Here is a 19226-nt window from a genome sequence, read left to right on the forward strand (position 1 = left end):
CAAAGAATAGAAACAATTGACAAAATGTGGTATTATCCATACAATGAAATACTGTTCAGCCATAAAAAGGAATGAAGTACTGACATGCTACAACATGGATGAACCTTAAAAACATTATGTTGAGCAAGGGGTGCTTGGGTGTCTCAGTTGGTTAAGCATCACCGACTTCAGCTCGGGTCATGATCTCGTTGTGCATGGGTTCAAGCCCTACGTCGGGCTCTGTGCTGACAGCTCAGAGCCTGGAGCCTGCTTTGGATTCTGTGTCTTCCTCTCCCTCTCCCCCTCCCCTGCTCAACTCTCTCAAAAATAAATAAACATTAAAAAAATTTTTTTTTAATTATGCTGAGTGAAAGAAGCAATGCACTAAAGGCCACATACTGCATGATTCCATTTATATAAAATGTCTGGAATAGACAAATCCATAAGGACAGAAGTAGATTCATAGTGGGATTGGAGGAGGAACAAATACAGAATGTATGGTTACCAGGTATGAGGTTTCTTTTCTTTCTAGGGTGATAAAAATGTTCTGAAATTAGATAGTGATGATGGCTACACAACACTGTGAATCTACTAAACATCACTGAAAAGGTGTACACTTAAAAATGGCTAGGCATGGGGCACCTGGGTGACTCAGTTGGTTGAGCATCTGGTTCTTGATATAGGCTCAAATTGTGATCTTGTGGTTGTGGGACTGAGCCCCGTGTTGGGCTCTGTGCTGAGCATGGAGCCTGTTTAAGATTCTCTCTCTTCCTCTCTGCCTCTCTCCTGCTCACACTCTCTCTCTCAAAATAAATAAATAAACATCAGTCAGTGGAGCATCCAACTCTTGATTTTGGCTCAGGTCATGATCCCAGGGCCGTGGGATCAAGCCCCATGTTGGGCTCCACGCTGAGTATGAAGTCTGCTTAAGATTCTCTCTGTCCCTCTCCCTCACTCGCATTCTCTCTAAAAAATAATAATAAAAATAGAAATGGCTAAAATGAAGCTTATTTCAATATACCTCCTTAATATCAGAATAGAACCTCCATGTCCTCAATAAGTATTTCTAAAAAATATTAACAAGAATCTATTTAAAAAGAAAAAGACCAGGCAGGTCTTAAAAATAAGCAAATACAACTTTTAAGAAATCAAAAATATTATGTGAAATTGGAAACTCAACGAATGGATTAAATAACAAACCAGACACAGCTAAAGACAGAATTTGTAAACTAGAGGGTAACTATGATGAAATCACTCAGAATGAAGCAGAGAAACAAGTAGATGTAAAACACAAGAGAAGTTCACAGACATCAAGAACATAATGAAAAGACCTGGCATAGAATGCTCTAGGTTCCTAGAAAAAGTCTACAAAGAATGAAGGAGAAGTATAATCAGAAAGATAATGACTAATTGTATTACAGAAATGCATCTAGGAGGAAGGGAAGATGGCGGCGTAGGAGGACGCTGGGCTCACCGCGCGTCCTGCTGATCACTTAGATTCCACCTACACCTGCCTAAATAACCCAGAAAACCGCCAGAGGATTAGCAGAACGGAGTCACCAGACCCAAGCGCAGACGAGAGGCCCACGGAAGAGGGTAGGAAGGGCGGCGAGGCGGTGCGCGCTCCACGGACTGGCGGGAGGGAGCTGGGGCGGAGGGGCGGCTCGCCAGCCAAGCAGAGCCCCCGAGTCCGGCTTGCAAAAGCGGAGGGGCCTGACGGACTGTGTTCCGACAGCAAGCGCGACTTAGCGTCTGGGAGGTCATAAGTTAACAGCTCTGCTTGGAAAGCGGGAAGGCTGGAGGACAAAGGGAGGGAGAGCTGCGGAGCCCCCGGACGACAGAGCTCAGTTTGGTGGGGAACAAAGGCGCTCGCCAGCGCCATCTCCCCCGCCCATCCCCCAGCCAAAATCCCAAAGGGAACCGGTTCCGGCCAGGGAAATTGCTTGCTCCCCGCAAACACCCAACTCTGTGTTTCTGTGGAGCCAAACCTCCGGCAGCGGATCTGACTCCCTCCAGCTGCCACAGGGCCCCTCCTGAAGTGGATCACCTAAGGAGAAGCGAGTTAAGCCTGCCCCCCCTGCCGCCGTGCACCTTGCCTACCCACCCCAGCTAATACGCCAGATCCCCAGCATCACAAGCCTGGCAGTGTGCAAGTAGCCCAGACGGGCCACGCCACCCCACGGTGAATCCCGCCCCTAGGAGAGGGGAAGAGAAGGCACACACCAGTCTGACTGTGGCCCCAGCGGTGGGCTGGGGGCAGACATCAGGACTGACTGTGGCCCCGCCCACCAACTCCAGTTATACACCACAGCACAGGGGAAGTGCCCTGCAGGTCCTCACCACACCAGGGACTATCCAAAATGACCAAGCGGAAGAATTCCCCTCAGAAGAATCTCTAGGAAATAACAACAGCTAATGAGCTGATCAAAAAGGATTTAAATAATATAACAGAAAGTAAATTTAGAATAATAGTCATAAAATTAATCGCTGGGCTTGAAAACAGTATACAGGACAGCAGAGAATCTCTTGCTACAGAGATCAAGGGACTAAGGAACAGTCACGAGGAGCTGAAAAACGCTTTAAATGAAATGCAAAACAAAATGGAAACCACCACGGCTCGGATGGAAGAGGCAGAGGAGAGAATAGGTGAACTAGAAGATAAAGTTATGGAAAAAGAGGAAGCTGAGAAAAAGAGAGATAAAAAAATCCAGGAGTATGAGGGGAAAATTAGAGAACTAAGTGATACACTAAAAAGAAATAATATACGCATAATTGGTATCCCAGAGGAGGAAGAGAGAGGGAAAGGTGCTGAAGGGGTACTTGAGGAAATAATAGCTGAGAACTTCCCTGAACTGGGGAAGGAAAAAGGCATTGAAATCCAAGAGGCACAGAGAACTCCCTTCAGACGTAACTTGAATCGATCTTCTGCACGACGTATCATAGTGAAACTGGCAAAATACAAGGATAAAGAGAAAATTCTGAAAGCAGCAAGGGGTAAATGTGCCCTCACATATAAAGGGAGACCTATAAGACTCGTGACTGATCTCTCTTTTGAAACTTGGCAGGCCAGAAAGAATTGGCACGAGATTTTCAGGGTGCTAGACAGAAAAAATATGCAGCCGAGAATCCTTTATCCAGCAAGTCTGTCATTTAGAATAGAAGGAGAGATAAAGGTCTTCCCAAACAAACAAAAACTGAAGGAATTTGTCACCACTAAACCAGCCCTACAAGAGATCCTAAGGGGGACCCTGTGAGACAAAGTACCAGAGACATCACTACAAGCATAAAACATACAGACATCACAATGACTCTAAACCCGTATCTTTCTATAATAACACTGAATGTAAATGGATTAAATGCGCCAACCAAAAGACATAGGGTATCAGAATGGATAAAAAAACAAGACCCATCTATTTGCTGTCTACAAGAGACTCATTTTAGACCTGAGGACACCTTTAGATTGAGAGTGAGGGGATGGAGAACTATTTATCATGCTACTGGAAGCCAAAAGAAAGCTGGAGTAGCCATACTTATATCAGACAAACTAGACTTTAAATTAAAGGCTGTAACAAGAGATGAAGAAGGACATTATATAATAGTTACAGGGTCTATCCATCAGGAAGAGCTAACAATTATAAATGTCTATGCGCCGAATACCGGAGCCCCCAAGTATATAAAACAATTACTCATAAACATAAGCAACCTTATTGATAAGAATGTGGTAATTGCAGGGGACTTTAACACCCCACTTACAGAAATGGACAGATCATCTAGACACACGGTCAATAAAGAAACAAGGGCCCTGAATGAGACATTGGATCAGATGGACTTGACAGATATATTTAGAACTCTGCATCCCAAAGCAACAGAATATACTTTCTTCTCGAGTGCACATGGAACATTCTCCAAGATAGATCATATACTGGGTCACAAAACAGCCCTTCATAAGTTTACAAGAATTGAAATTAAACAATGCATACTTTCAGACCACAATGCTATGAAGCTTGAAATCAACCACAGAAAAAAGTCTGGAAAACCTCCAAAAGCATGGAGGTTAAAGAACACCCTACTAACGAATGAGTGGGTCAACCAGGCAATTAGAGAAGAAATTAAAAAATATATGGAAACAAACGAAAATGAAAATACAACAATCCAAACGCTCTGGGACGCAGCAAAGGCAGTCCTGAGAGGAAAATACATTGCAATCCAGGCCTATCTCAAGAAACAAGAAAAATCCCAAATACAAAATCTAACAGCACACCTAAAGGAAATAGAAGCAGAACAGCAAAGGCAGCCTAAACCCAGCAGAAGAAGAGAAATAATAAAGATCAGAGCAGAAATAAACAATATAGAATCTAAAAAAACTGTAGAGCAGATCAACGAAACCAAGAGTTGGTTTTTTGAAAAAATAAACAAAATTGACAAACCGCTAGCCAGGCTTCTCAAAAAGAAAAGGGAGATGACAAAGGGAGATGACCCAAATAGATAAAATCATGAATGAAAATGGAATTATTACAACCAATCCCTCAGAGATACAAACAATTATCAGGGAATACTATGAAAAATTATATGCCAACAAATTGGACAACCTGGAAGAAATGGACAAATTCCTGAACACCCACACTCTTCCAAAACTCAATCAGGAGGAAAGAGAAAGCTTGAACAGACCCATAACCAGCGAAGAAATTGAATCGGTTATCAAAAATCTCCCAACAAATAAGAGTCCAGGACCAGATGGCTTCCCAGGGGAGTTCTACCAGACGTTTAAAGCAGAGATAATACCTATCCTTCTCAAGCTATTCCAAGAAATAGAAAGGGAAGGAAAACTTCCAGACTCATTCTATGAAGCCAGTATTACTTTGATTCCTAAACCAGACAGAGACCCAGTAAAAAAAGAGAACTACAGGCCAATATCCCTGATGAATATGGATGCAAAAATTCTCAATAAGATACTAGCAAATCGAATTCAACAGCATATAAAAAGAATTATTCACCATGATCAAGTGGGATTCATTCCTGGGATGCAGGGCTGGTTCAACATTCGCAAATCAATCAACGTGATACATTACATTAACAAAAAAAAAGAGAAGAACCATATGATCCTGTCAATCGATGCAGAAAAGGCCTTTGACAAAATCCAGCACCCTTTCTTAATAAAAACCCTTGAGAGGGGCGCCTGGGTGGCGCAGTCGGTTGAGCGTCCGACTTCAGCCAGGTCACGATCTCGCGGTCCGTGAGTTCGAGCCCCGCATCGGGCTCTGGGCTGATGGCTCAGAGCCTGGAGCCTGTTTCCGATTCTGTGTCTCCCTCTCTCTCTGCCCCTCCCCCGTTCATGCTCTGTCTCTCTCTGTCCCAAAAATAAATAAACGTTGAAAAAAAAAAAAAAAAAAAAAACAAAAAAAAAAAAACCCTTGAGAAAGTCGGGATAGAAGGAACATACTTAAAGATCATAAAAGCCATTTATGAAAAGCCCACAGCTAACATCATCCTCAATGGGGGAAAACTGAGAGCTTTTTCCCTGAGATCAGGAACACGACAGGGATGCCCACTCTCACCGCTGTTGTTTAACATAGTGCTGGAAGTTCTAGCATCAGCAATCAGACAACAAAAGGAAATCAAAGGCATCAAAATTGGCAAAGATGAAGTCAAGCTTTCGCTTTTTGCAGATGACATGATATTATACATGGAAAATCCAATAGACTCCACCAAAAGTCTGCTAGAACTGATACGTGAATTCAGCAAAGTTGCAGGATACAAAATCAATGTACAGAAATCAGTTGCATTCTTATACACTAACAACGAAGCAACAGAAAGACAAATAAAGAAACTGATCCCATTCACAATTGCACCAAGAAGCATAAAATACCTAGGAATAAATCTAACCAAAGATGTAAAGGATCTGTATGCTGAAAACTATAGAAAACTTATGAAGGTAATTGAAGAAGATTTAAAGAAATGGAAAGACATTCCCTGCTCATGGATTGGAAAAATAAATATTGTCAAAATGTCAATACTACCCAAAGCTATCTACACATTCAATGCAATCCCAATCAAAATTGCACCAGCATTCTTCTCGAAACTAGAACAAGCAATCCTAAAATTCATATGGAACCACAAAAGGCCCCGAATAGCCAAAGGAATTTTGAAGAAGAAGACCAAAGCAGGAGGCATCAGAATCCCAGACTTCAGCCTCTACTACAAAGCTGTAATCATCAAGACAGCATGGTATTGGCACAAAAACAGACACACAGACCAATGGAATAGAATAGAAACCCCAGAACTAGACCCACAAACGTATGGCCAACTCATCTTTGACAAAGCAGGAAAGAACATCCAATGGAAAAAAGACAGCCTCTTTAACAAATGGTGCTGGGAGAACTGGACAGCAACATGCAGAAGGTTGAAACTAGACCACTTTCTCACACCATTTACAAAAATAAACTCAAAATGGATAAAGGACCTAAATGTGAGACAGGAAACCATCAAAACCTTAGAGGAGAAAGCAGGAAAAGACCTCTCTGACCTTAGCCGTAGCAATCTCTTACTCGACACATCCCCAAAGGCAAGGGAATTAAAAGCAAAAGTGAATTACTGGGACCTTAGGAAGATAAAAAGCTTCTGCACAGCAAAGGAAACAACCAACAAAACTAAAAGGCAACCAACGGAATGGGAAAAGATATTTGCAAATGACATATCAGACAAAGGGCTAGTATCTAAAATCTATAAAGAGCTCACCAAACTCCACACCCGAAAAACAAATAACCCAGTGAAGAAATGGGCAGAAAACATGAATAGACACTTCTCTAAAGAAGACATCCGGATGGCCAACAGGCACATGAAAAGATGTTCAGCGTCGCTCCTTATCAGGGAAATACAAATCAAAACCACACTCAGGTATCACCTCACGCCAGTCAGAGTGGCCAAAATGAACAAATCAGGAGACTATAGATGCTGGCGAGGATGTGGAGAAACGGGAACCCTCTTGCACTGTTGGTGGGAATGCAAATTGGTGCAGCCGCTCTGGAAAGCAGTGTGGAGGTTCCTCAGAAAATTAAAAATAGACCTACCCTATGACCCAGCAATAGCACTGCTAGGAATTTATCCAAGGGATACAGGAGTACTGATGCATAGGGGCACTTGTACCCCAATGTTCATAGCAGCACTCTCAACAATAGCCAAATTATGGAAAGAGCCTAAATGTCCATCAACTGATGAATGGATAAAGAAATTGTGGTTTATATACACAATGGAATACTACATGGCAATGAGAAAAAATGAAATATGGCCTTTTGCAGCAACGTGGATGGAACTGGAGAGTGTGATGCTAAGTGAAATAAGCCATACAGAGAAAGACAGATACCATATGGTTTCACTCTTATGTGGATCCTGAGAAACTTAACAGGAACCCATGGGGGAGGGGAAGGAAAAAAAAAAAAAAAAAAGAGGTTAGAGTGGGAGAGAGCCAAGCATAAGAGACTGTTAAAAACTGAGAACAAACTGAGGGTTGATGGGGGGTGGGAGGGAGGGGAGGGTGGGTGATGGGTATTGAGGAGGGCACCTTTTGGGATGAGCACTGGGTGTTGTATGGAAACCAATTTGTCAATAAATTTCATATATATATATATATAAAAAAAAAAAGAAATGCATCTATAAATCCAGATATCAAATTATACCAAGGTGGATAAATAAGAAATCTATACCTAGATATAGAGTTGAAAAACACCAAAGACAAAGATTAAAAAAAGCAACCAGAAAAAAGATGACGACCTACAAAGGAACGATAATTAGACTAAGAACTGACCTCTCAACAAAAATAGAAGCCAGAAGATATTGTAATATAGTCAAAGCACTAAGAGGAAATAGCTGTCAACCCAGAATTGTGTACCCAGAATCTAACAAAGAATACACTTTTTTTGGCAAATCTACAGAGCATCTACAGGGCATGTTCAAAAATTGACCACAAAGTTGGCTTTAGATTAAGTATCAATACATTTCAAATAATCACCACCTGTTTTGATTATAACAATTAAATGGGGGAAAAAAAAGACAAAAGTATTCTTATATATTCGGAAATTTAAAAACAATCCTCTACATCACATATCAAAATAGAAAATCATAATGGAAACTAAAAAGTACTTAGAACTGAATGATAATGAAAATCCTACATATTAAAAGTTGTGGAATGCAACTAAAAGAGTACTTGCATTGACCATTTTTCCAACTTAAGAAAGCAGAAATAGGGGGCGCCTGGGTGGCGCAGTCGGTTAAGCGTCCGACTTCAGCCAGGTCACGATCTCGCGGTCCGTGAGTTCGAGTCCCGCGTCAGGCTCTGGGCTGATGGCTCGGAGCCTGGAGCCTGTTTCCGATTCTGTGTCTCCCTCTCTCTCTGCCCCTCCCCCATTCATGCTCTGTCTCTCTCTGTCCCAAAAAAAAAAAAAAAAAAAAGTTGAAAAAAAAATTAAAAAAAAAAAAAGAAAGCAGAAATAAAATGAACCTCCCAAAAGTTGAAATTAATAGAACAGCTAAAATTAGGAAAAGAGTAAAACAAAGATATAACAGAAGGTTAAAACCATAATTTGGTGAAGATTAATAAAACACACAAACCCCTGGTGAAAGTGACTAATAAGGGAAGGCATAATGAAAATATTATCACATAATAATGCTCACAGCAGCTATTAATAGACTATTTAAATGACTATATTGCAATAAACTCAAAAACATAGAAAAAATGGACAAATTCCTAAAAACCAAACAAAACCATAATATATCTAAACTGACATAAGAATAGAAAACCTGAGAAGTTTAACTATTAAATTGAATCAGTACTTTAAAATCATCCAGAAAAACGAAGACAGTTTTGTAATTAAGTGCTAGCCAACATCCAAAGAACAGATTATTCTAATCATATGTACAAACATCTCTTACAAAATGAGGAAAACTATCCAACTCAATTCTGAGAAGCTAGTGTAACTTTTAAGTTTTTATGTATTCATTTTGAGAGAAAGTGTGTGTGTGCACTAGCAGGGAAGGGGCAAAGAGAGAGGGAGAGAGAATTCCAAGCAGGCTCTGTGCTGTCAGTGTAGACCTTGATGCAGGGCTCAATCTCACCATGAGATCATGACCTGAGCCAAGATCAAAAGTTGGACATTTAACTGACTGAACAATCCAGGTGCCCACTAGTATAACTTTGATACAAAAACTAGACAAGAACAAGATTGCAGGTCAATCTAACTTATCACAGATACAAAATTTTTCAACAAAACATTCACAGATCAAACCATACATTACAAAACAAAAAAAAAAAGTGAAGTTGGTGTTCTTAACTAGCAATACAAACATAGTTTAATACTGGCAAAAGATAAATGTAATTCATCTTCTAAGTCTACAGAATAAATATTACATGTGATAGTTAATTTTGTGTGTCAACATGACTGGGCCACAGGGTGTCCAGATATTTGGTCAAACTCTATTCTGGCTGCTTCTGAGAATATTTTTGGATGACTTTAACACATAAGCTTTCCTGATTCTCCAGCTTGGTGACTGCAAATTTTGGAATTTTATGGGCTCCATAACTGTGTGAGCCAATTCTTTATAATAAATCTCTTTCTATATATGTACATCCTATTAGTTCTGTTCCTCTGGAGAACCCTAATACACCTTGTTACCAACTTGATAAAAGCCAAAAACAAAAACAACAACAAAAAATGAAAAAAGCATTAAAAAAAAATTCAAAACCCATAGTGGTTAAAATAATGAAGGAAATTTTTGAACTGATAAAGGTATCTATGAAAAATCTACTACAAACTTCCTACCTAATGGTTCATGTTAGACATGTTCTTTTTAAAATCAAAGACCAGAGAATGCCTCCAACTACCACTTTTATTCAACATTGTACTGGAGATCCTAGATTACACAGTAATAGTAATGCAAGAAAGAGAAATACAAAGCTTGAAGACTAGAAAGGAAAAAAAAAACAATGTTGCTTCCAGATAATATAATCTATATAGCAATCTCAAACAATGTACAAAAAATAAATTATTCAAATTTCATACTCTGATCTAACATATAATTAATAAATATCAATTACATTTTTATATACACAACGAACAGAAAATGTACTGAAATGGAAAATACTGTTTACAATCACACCAAAAACAATTAAATGGCTGGGGATAAACCAAACAAAAAATAAGCAAGACATGTACCCAGAAAATTATAAAGCTCTACTAAAAGAATACCCTAAAAGAGTAAAGAGATAATCCTGTTCATGGATAAGACAGTAACATAAAACACATCAATTCTCTCAAATTTCATCTATAGATTAAAAAATCTCAATAGGGCTTTTTTTTGGGGGGGGGAGGCACCTTAAAATCTGATTCTAACATTTTTTGCATAAAGCAAAGCTGAGGGGAGCCTAAGGAGCTCACTCAGTTGAGCAACAGACTCCTGATTTCAGCTCATGTCATGATCCCAGAGTCATGGGGTCCCACATCAGCCCAGAGCCTGCTTAGGATTCTCTCTAAAATGAAAAAAAAAAATTAAAGAAAGTAAAAAGCAAAGCTGATATTTAAATATTTGAAAAAAAGTTCCATCTCAAATAGCAAAACAGTTCCCAAAAGAGGCAGTTGACTCTACCTCATATCAAGGCTTCTCGGTGGAGAAATGTTTCAGGAACAATTTGGTATTCATATTGGGGGAAAAAATGAATATTGGATTCCTATATTATATCACACAAAAACAAAACAAGCAAAAACCTATTTATTTATTTAAAGACCTAGGTGCCAAAGGCAAAGTCATTACATATTCAGAAGAAAACACAGGGGCAATACCTGTAAGATCTAGGGGGTAAGGAAAGATTTCTTAAAGTCACAAACAGTGCTTAACATTCAGGCAGATAAATTTAAACACATTGAAGTTAGGAACATCTGTTCTTCAAAAAACACCAGGAATAAAGTGAAAAGGCAAGCATAGATTATGAAAAAAAAATTCTAGCACACATAGCTCAGTATTAGGACCCAAAAATGTATTAAAAATTCCTCTAATAAGTAAGAAAACACAAGGCAGGGGCACCTGGGTGGCTCAGTCAGTTAAGCATCTGACTTTGGCTCAGGTCATGATCTCAAGGGTTGTGGGTTGGAGCCCCACATCAGGTTCTGTGCTGACAGCTCAGAGCCTGGAGCCAGCTTTGGATTCTGTGTCTCCCTCTCTCTCTGCCCCTCCCCTGCTTGCTCGCTCTCTCTCTCTCAAAAATAAACATTTAAAAAATTTTAAGAAATAAAATAGTAAAAAAAAAATAATAAAATAAAAACACAAAGCACTCAAACAATAGGCAACTGAATATGGAAAGAAATACATTCATAAATGGATGATCAACTCATCATATTTCAGGAAAATACAGGCTAAAATCACAGTACAATATATTTTATACCTACCATACTGGCAAGATTATGCCACAGTCTGACTATACTAGTAACCGTGAATTTACGAGAACTTGCTGGTAGTAAGGGATATAAATTGGTACAAATATTTTAATTGGTACAGATATTTAAAACAATATGACATTATCTTGTAAAGCTAGTCATGTAGAATTATGATTCAATGATTCTACTTATCGATAATAAATCTAATATACTAGATATATACCCAAGAGAAAAAATTTTTGTACATGTCACACTGGGAGATATACAGAAGAGTGTTCACATCAGAAATAACGTTCAAATTTAGTGACATATATCATTTTCCTTTATATTAAGTTAGTTTTAAGAATTACTAACTTATCACCAACCAAAAGAAAGCTCAATATAATTTTACTTATATTACAAATCTCCTTGTGAGGAAATAAAATTTCCCTAATTTCTCTGTGGTCCTCCAAAACTAGCCTTCTGATGCACAAAAAAGTAAATATACAGATAGGGAAATGTTTGCATTCACTTCCCCCAGAAATAATTTACTCCTCACATACTTTATAGCCAATTATCTACGTAACTGCTCTGATACAAAAAGATAATTAAATTTCTCTTATCTCCCTGAGAGTGCCACGTGGGTACACAAGAGGAACAAGAGGTTATAGCACAGATTAGTTCCTATGTTTTAAGTTCCAGAGGGCTGAATGTATCCTGAAGAGATTTTATTTACCACAGTATTGGAGTTAATATTCATCACATTTTCAAGGAGAACTTCCCAGAAGGGGAGGGAGACAGTGGCCTTCTTCCCTTAATAAGCAAAGAAAAGTAATTTTTCCTCATCCCTTGCCTGTGGAATATCCAGCCACCTGCACAGGATAACAGACCTGTCTTTCCTCGGGATGCCCTAAGGCTAAGGACTAGGGGGCAAAGGAAGGCCAATATATTTACTACCGTGAGGTATTCACTAAATCTATCTCTGATTCAGAACATTTAGTGTGCATATTCAAGATAAAACTATTGAGAACTCAACAATCCCCAATGCATCTCCCATCTTCATTAGAACTATGAAGTAGCCATAGTTAGAATAATTCCCAATGAGGTTGCAGGAAAAGGGATAGCTATACAAAAATATCTCAACTCCGTTAGACTCAGGTAGTATACCCCTGCAGAATGCTCATGCCCTCTAAGACATGGGATCTTACTCTATTTCTTAACCCTGAGAAAACCCAGTCCTCTAAGAATCTAATATAGTACTTGCTCAGGTGAAGAATAAGATACCAGTATCTTCCTATCCCGAGTCTCACTATTAGAATGGAAGATACTGTAATTTTCTGATAAACTCCTCATTGTCAAGATTCTCAATACTCATTCTCTGAAATGCAAGAACTGAACAGATTTGGATAACCCAGTATCTCACCATACCCAAACCTACAATCTGAACTTTCACTTTCTGAACTCAGGAATTAAACAGATTTTGATGTGAGGAATAGTTGTATTAGGCAAGCTTTCAGAAGAAAACAAGAAATGTAAATATAAGAGTATATTCATATGTGGTGAATGTGCATCTGTCCATATGTGTTATAAGATGCCCAGTCCAAAGATTTCCAGCTGGTTAGTCAAAAAATTATTGTTAGATGTCCACCAATTCATAAGTATATAAACTCTGCCTATAAATTTTGTACACAATTTGACTCTGCCACTCTAAACAATGGATGGGTTAAGAAAATAAATATGCATACAACAAAATTCTACATAAGCATTAAAAATGCAGTTGTCAGTTCTGAAAATCACTGATAGTAACCTCCATTTGACTACCTGGAAATTGAGGCTCAATAAAATGAGTAGAAAGAAGTTAACTGCTGAAAAGCTTTTATCACATGGCATACCTGTGCAAAAAACTTCTTCCCCTATTGAAATGTCTCATCAACATTTAAAAGTGAGCTCATCTATCTCAGGTTAACCGAAACCTTGGAATAACCCCTCTCTGTAACCAACTCCTCTCCTTCAGCACAACTACACATAATAGCATGTATTCATCTTGTTCTTTCCTAAACCCATCACAACTAATGCCTGACCTAAACCCTCAATCTAAACTCAATAAAATCAGTATCTATTATTGGATACTACCTAGTAAACAGCTCTTAAATCAGTCTCTTCTTATATCATCGTTCTTACCTCTCTTCTCTAACCCACTACCACCCTCTAATGTAATGCTACTTTCCTGCCCCATCTCGCCTCTTTATTCTCTACAGAGTAACCAAATAAATTTCCCAAACACGGATCTGATCATGTTGTATACACAGTCAAAAACACATCCTGTGCTCCCTTTAAAACCAACTGCTCTTAGGATCACACCCAAAATTCCAAACATTTGAACACTGCCTACACAACACTGCAGGACACAGGCCCCACCCCCACAACTTTTCTAGTCTCAAGTCCTACCACTTTCCCCCAACTACTCTAGTGTTCCTTTCTCTTTCAACCCTCACCAAGCAATTGTTCTGATGATTCTTCAAATATGGCACAGTCCTACTAGAACAAACCATATTGAGTAACTCCATTTATCACTCTGTATATGATCCAGAAAAGTCCTTATCTCATTCTTTTTGGAATTATACACCCTGCATAAGAAAATATTCAATAAATATTTGTTGTCACAATCACAAAATACAATAAAGATACTTCATGGAGAAGACTTGCAGAAGGTCTAGTGTCATGGCTTTAAAAAAAAAAAAAAAAAAAAAACGACGACGACTACTAAAGGCCATAGTAAAATGGTTCACTAAATAATATCAACAAAGACAGAGACCCTATGGTACTCTGAGGCAAAAATGAAATAAATTGAAATATTAATATGATCACTTATTCAAACACTTATTTCTAAGGGAGAATGAGGAACATTTTAAAACCTTTCACTCACAAGTTTTTCTTTCTCTAGTTTTTGTAGTAAACTCTCCATGTTACTTCCAATTCTTGTCTTTTCTACAACTTCATAAAGGCTGCAATACATTCCATTCTTCAAAACTGACATAAGAAAAAATACAAGGTAAATATTCAAATCAAATCTGCTTCTTATATATTTTAATAAAATTAAATTACTTACCTTCACTTGGACCTAAGTATGTTTCCTTATAAAACAGCGCCGGAGGGATTTTCTGTTTCAGATGATCAATACTCATAACTGTTTCAACATCTAACTTTTCGGGACTGAAAGAAAATTGAAAAAGTATGTTTGCCTCACCTGTATTTTTAACTCTAGCAATGTTATCTCCTTTCCACCCACAACATACTATTAATATTAGACTTGATTCTAAAGAGGATTGGAAATGGGAAGCCCAGATATATAGAGAAGTAGATAGGAAGACTGGTAATATCACCAACCGTCCATTTTTAAGCCAGAAGCTAATCTTATACACCAATTTTCCTAACCACAAAGGATTAAAGGCTGTCCTTTTATTAAGACAATTTGAGTATGAATCCTGAAAGTAATCATCAAACATTTAATGAAGGCCCATAATGTTTGGGTGGTAGCAAAAGATCATTTTAGACCATTCTATTCTAATATATGCTGCACAGGACTGAAAACAGTCTATAAATTTTAACTTTCCTCACCACATCAAAGAGGTTTCCAACAAAGAACTGATAACTTTTAGGTCTACCATGTTCAAATTGCTAAATGACAAATATATCTAATTAGGATAAAACTTTGAAAAATTACTTTTAAAATTTAAAATCATTCAGAAACTTTTATGCTATAAATGTATATGACTATTTAGCCCATTCTCAAACCAAGATAGAAAAGCAGAGGGCCCATTTTGCCAACTGTGTTTCCCAAGTTATCAATCTTTTAAAACAAATCGACATTTATATTGAAGTTCTTGTGGACCAAAGCAAAATTTAAATATAAGAATAAAAAGCAAAAGAAGAAACTATATTGAGCAACCGCTAATTGCTATTTCTTGTAACATACTTACAGCTTGATAGGCAAAAAAGCACGAGTGGTTGACCTCAGAGAAATATAACACAAAAGCTTCCCTTTATTTAAAAGCTGTCCTTTCCACAAGGTGTAGTTAAATTTGTCTAAATAAAAAGAATGATATAATTCAGCCTCTAGCAGCCCAGAAGCAAATACATGTTTACTACAAATAAGGGAAAAACATCTATGACAACAAAAAACAAAAATCACACAAAAAACACCCATGACATTGCTATTTAGGACAGAGTTCAAATAATAGGATTTTTGTTTCAGGTATCTTTTCCCCTACAGGATTATTCCAGCTGCAAAAAATTAACAAATTTGTCTAAATGTCCTCATATCTGACAGTTGAAGAGCAAAGACCAAGCATTTACTGCCTTCTTATTTCACCCAAAGGAGACTATCTTACTATATTAAATCCAGTTAACTACACAAATCACAAATCCCCACAGCATCTCCTACCCTCTCTACTCACTTTCTTTTCATTGTGGAGAAACTTGATGACAGAAAATGTCAGTTTTGCTTTTAATCTTTTCTGTGTCTTCTAAATCCTAAACTTCTGATAAATGTATTTTAATTATCTAAGTTGTAAAGCTTGTTTGTTTACTTTTATCAAAGTGCTAAAATCCTTTGGTTTACTCATAGTTTCAGCAGCTTCTAAAGAAGACCTTATGCTTGGACAACCAAATGTTGATGCTATATCATAATATGGCCTCACCCCCTTTATCATACTTTGCAGATTTTTGTCCATTATAAAAATAAAGCAAAACACTAATTTTTTTTACTTTATGTATTCTTCCAATTTATAAAACTAAAGGAAAATAATAAAAGAATCTTACCAGTGTTTCTATCTGCATTGAAACTGTTAGATCTACAAATTTTAAAAAGAAAAGAAAACATTACTGATTGGTAACAAGAAAGTTAATATTCAGGATCTTGACATAAGCACTATTTCTAATGGCATAAGGTACAAGAAAAATTAAATCCTTTTTATCCAAGTGGGAAATACATATGAACTACTTATTACAACACTTAATACATCCAAGTCTATATGAAGAAAACAATTACTTACTTGGCTCAAATTATCATATCTGTCCAAATTTATGGGAGCTATTTTCCCCAAAAATAGTCATCAGGAGAAAACAGAGTCCATTAAAGTCTCTGTGAATTACTTTATTTTGGTGATAAGATTTGAAAAAATAGCCTCAAAATACACTTAAATGTATTTATTCATCATTCAATAAATATTTACCAAGTTCCTATTATTTACCAGGCACAGTTCTAGATAACAGGATTACCAGGATGAACAAAGCCCCTGCCTTCATAGAGTTTACAACCTCATGAAGATTCCAGGCAACAACCAAAAGTAGTATATAGTTTACCAGATGATGGTTTTAAGTGAAACCAGAAAAAGAGAAAGCAATAAGGTTATGGGGTTAAAAACAAAAATCATGAAAGGCCTCACTGATAAAGTCACCTTTAAGGAGAGATCTGATAAAGGTTTTTAGTGTAAACAATGTAGCTAATTGGGAAAAGAGAACAGTAAATGCAGAGGCCCTGAGGCAGAATGATTCATAGCAGCATTTGAGGTATAGCAAAGGTGTTCAAACAATGCTCATTTTTAAATGATATGGAGACCAAAAGATAGAATCAAAGAAGAGGAAAAAAAAAAAAAAATTAACACAGTTACAGTTCCTGGAGGTATGACCTCATAATTACTAAGTGGTGGATGTCTTTTAAAGATTACTATCGAAAGGCCCTATTGCAAATTTATCATGGAAATCATAAACACAGAGCCACAAGAAAAATGAAAATCACAAGTGTCTGGATAACATATGAACTGCTACTTATGGCTATGGATGGATGGTTACCAGGGCTATTTGGTGACATGAAATAAGTGTGCTGGATCTCAAACAACTTAAAAGACAAGATGATTTGATCTGGAAAACCAACGAAAAGGTTGACCTCAAAAATGTGTTTCATGATATGTGGCTTTTTAAAAACAGTATTTCTAAATTAATAAGGCTCATACATAATTTTAAACAGACATTTGACCATTTCACCTACATCCCTATACATTTACTTATTCAATTTTACCAACATTTTTTCTGGAATCACCACATGGGCGAAACAATAAGGGAGACTACTTTGCATTTGGTCACTCTGTATTAAAGCTTATAAGAAATCATCAGTGGTACTCAACTCACTGAAAATCAGAATCACCTGGAAGCTTTTAAAATTACCAATGCCTAGGGAGGGCTAAGTTCGTTGATTTCGGCTTATGTCATGATCTCACGGTTTGTGAGATTGAGCCCCACACTGAGCTCTGCACTGACAGCACAGCCTGCTTGGGATTCTCTCTCTGCTCCTCCTGTCTCTCAAAATAAACAAACACTGAAAAAAAATTACCAATGCCTAGGCTCCTTAATACACATTTGATTTAATTTGTTTGAGGTAGGATCGGGGATCTTTTGTAGAAGCTCCTCATTTGTAGGAGAGCTAACACACAAAATTTCACTTTTTTTTAAAAGCTGCATTTTAGGGGCACCTGGGTGGCTCAGTTGGTTAAGCGTCTGACTTCAGCTCAGTCATGATCTCACGGCTCCTGGGTTTAAGCCCTGCATAGGGCTCTGGGCAGATAGCTCAGAGCCTGGAGCCGCTTCGGATTCTGTGTCTCCCTCTCTCTCTCAAAAATGAATAAACATAAAAAAAAAATTTTTTTTTAATAAATAAATAAAAGCTGCATTTTACTCAACTATGCAAACCTTCAATATCAAGAAAAAAAGGGTTAACTGGTGAGGTTTAAGTAAATTTTAGTTGCATATAAAGTACATTTTTCACACTCTACTTTTACAAGTCATCATAAACACTGTGCATCTAATTAGTTGCAAGGCAAGAAAAAAAATGGGAAGAAAACAGTGTTCTAGGCCATGCAGGATATGTAAATTAGTATTCTGAATGATGTCTAAAACTCATGAGTCTTACCTTGATGAAGGTACAAACTTCGGAGTTTGTATATCATCTTTGTAAGTAAAAGATACAACGGCATATGGACACACATGTCTTGGTCTTCGCCTGAGTTCATCAAAGATATACTCATAAAAATAATACTAAAAATAAGAAAATGCAAAATTAACTTCTATAAAAAGACAAAAAGGTACAGAGTAGAATCTTTAGTTGCCTGACTTTAGAGAAACATAACACCATTTAAATATCTCTAACAGGAAGTATCTTTAAGCACTGCTTGTTAATTTATTTAAAATAATTTGCACTTTATATTCATTTTATGGTATAAAATATTCTGCTTCTATCTATCTATCTACCTACCTACCTATCAATCAATCAATCAATCAATCATGCCAGAGCACTAATAGGTACTTGAAAAAGTTATTACTAAAGAGCTGAGGGCTCGGTATGTGCAACAAATTTCCTCATAAAAATGTTACAAATGGACATTTATAAGCTCCAAGCCAGCCCAGAAAAGTCAATTCGATCCGAAAACTAAAATGCTAAGGACACAATCTCAACCAAATCTAGTATTCTGTTCATTATTTCAAAAGAAAAATATATTCTTGGCTCTAACCACAGACTAAGCAGAAAAAAGGAGGTAGAAGAGATTATGAACACAGGTGACAAACGTAGCTAATTGTCTTACTACCCATCTGCTTCTCCCCTTCACCTATTCACAACATTCATTAGGGTTTTGTGACTCACAGACTAGTGATTTTTTTTCTGATTTTTTTTTTTTTTTTGAGAGAGAGAGAGAGAGTGAGCAGGGGAGGGTCAGAGAGAGAGGGAGACACTGAATCCGAAGCAGGCTCCAGGTTCTGAGCTGTCAGCCCAGAGCCTGACATGGGGCTCAAACC

The 19226-nt window shown here is 37.5% G+C and overlaps 1 protein-coding gene across 6 annotated transcripts in view; it reads right to left on the reverse strand.

Moving 5' to 3' along the window:
• The window catches only part of TASOR (transcription activation suppressor), a 56846-nt gene that overhangs the window by 23849 nt on the left and 13771 nt on the right, over positions 1-19226 (reverse strand). For all 6 annotated transcript variants that reach the window (XM_047097219.1, XM_047097220.1, XM_047097222.1 and 3 more), the window contains exons 7-11: positions 18346-18470; positions 16200-16231; positions 15359-15464; positions 14488-14591; positions 14305-14408 (exon numbers count right to left, since the gene is read on the reverse strand). In XM_047097219.1, the coding sequence (XP_046953175.1) occupies positions 14305-14408; positions 14488-14591; positions 15359-15464; positions 16200-16231; positions 18346-18470 (471 nt within the window). The remainder of the gene's footprint in view (positions 1-14304; positions 14409-14487; positions 14592-15358; positions 15465-16199; positions 16232-18345; positions 18471-19226) is intronic.

The sequence above is a fragment of the Lynx rufus genome, unplaced genomic scaffold, assembly GCF_022079265.1.
Source record: "Lynx rufus isolate CCGP_SWC_20201006 ecotype Redwood Valley unplaced genomic scaffold, mLynRuf1.p SCAF_4, whole genome shotgun sequence".
Lineage (NCBI taxonomy): Eukaryota > Metazoa > Chordata > Mammalia > Carnivora > Felidae > Lynx > Lynx rufus.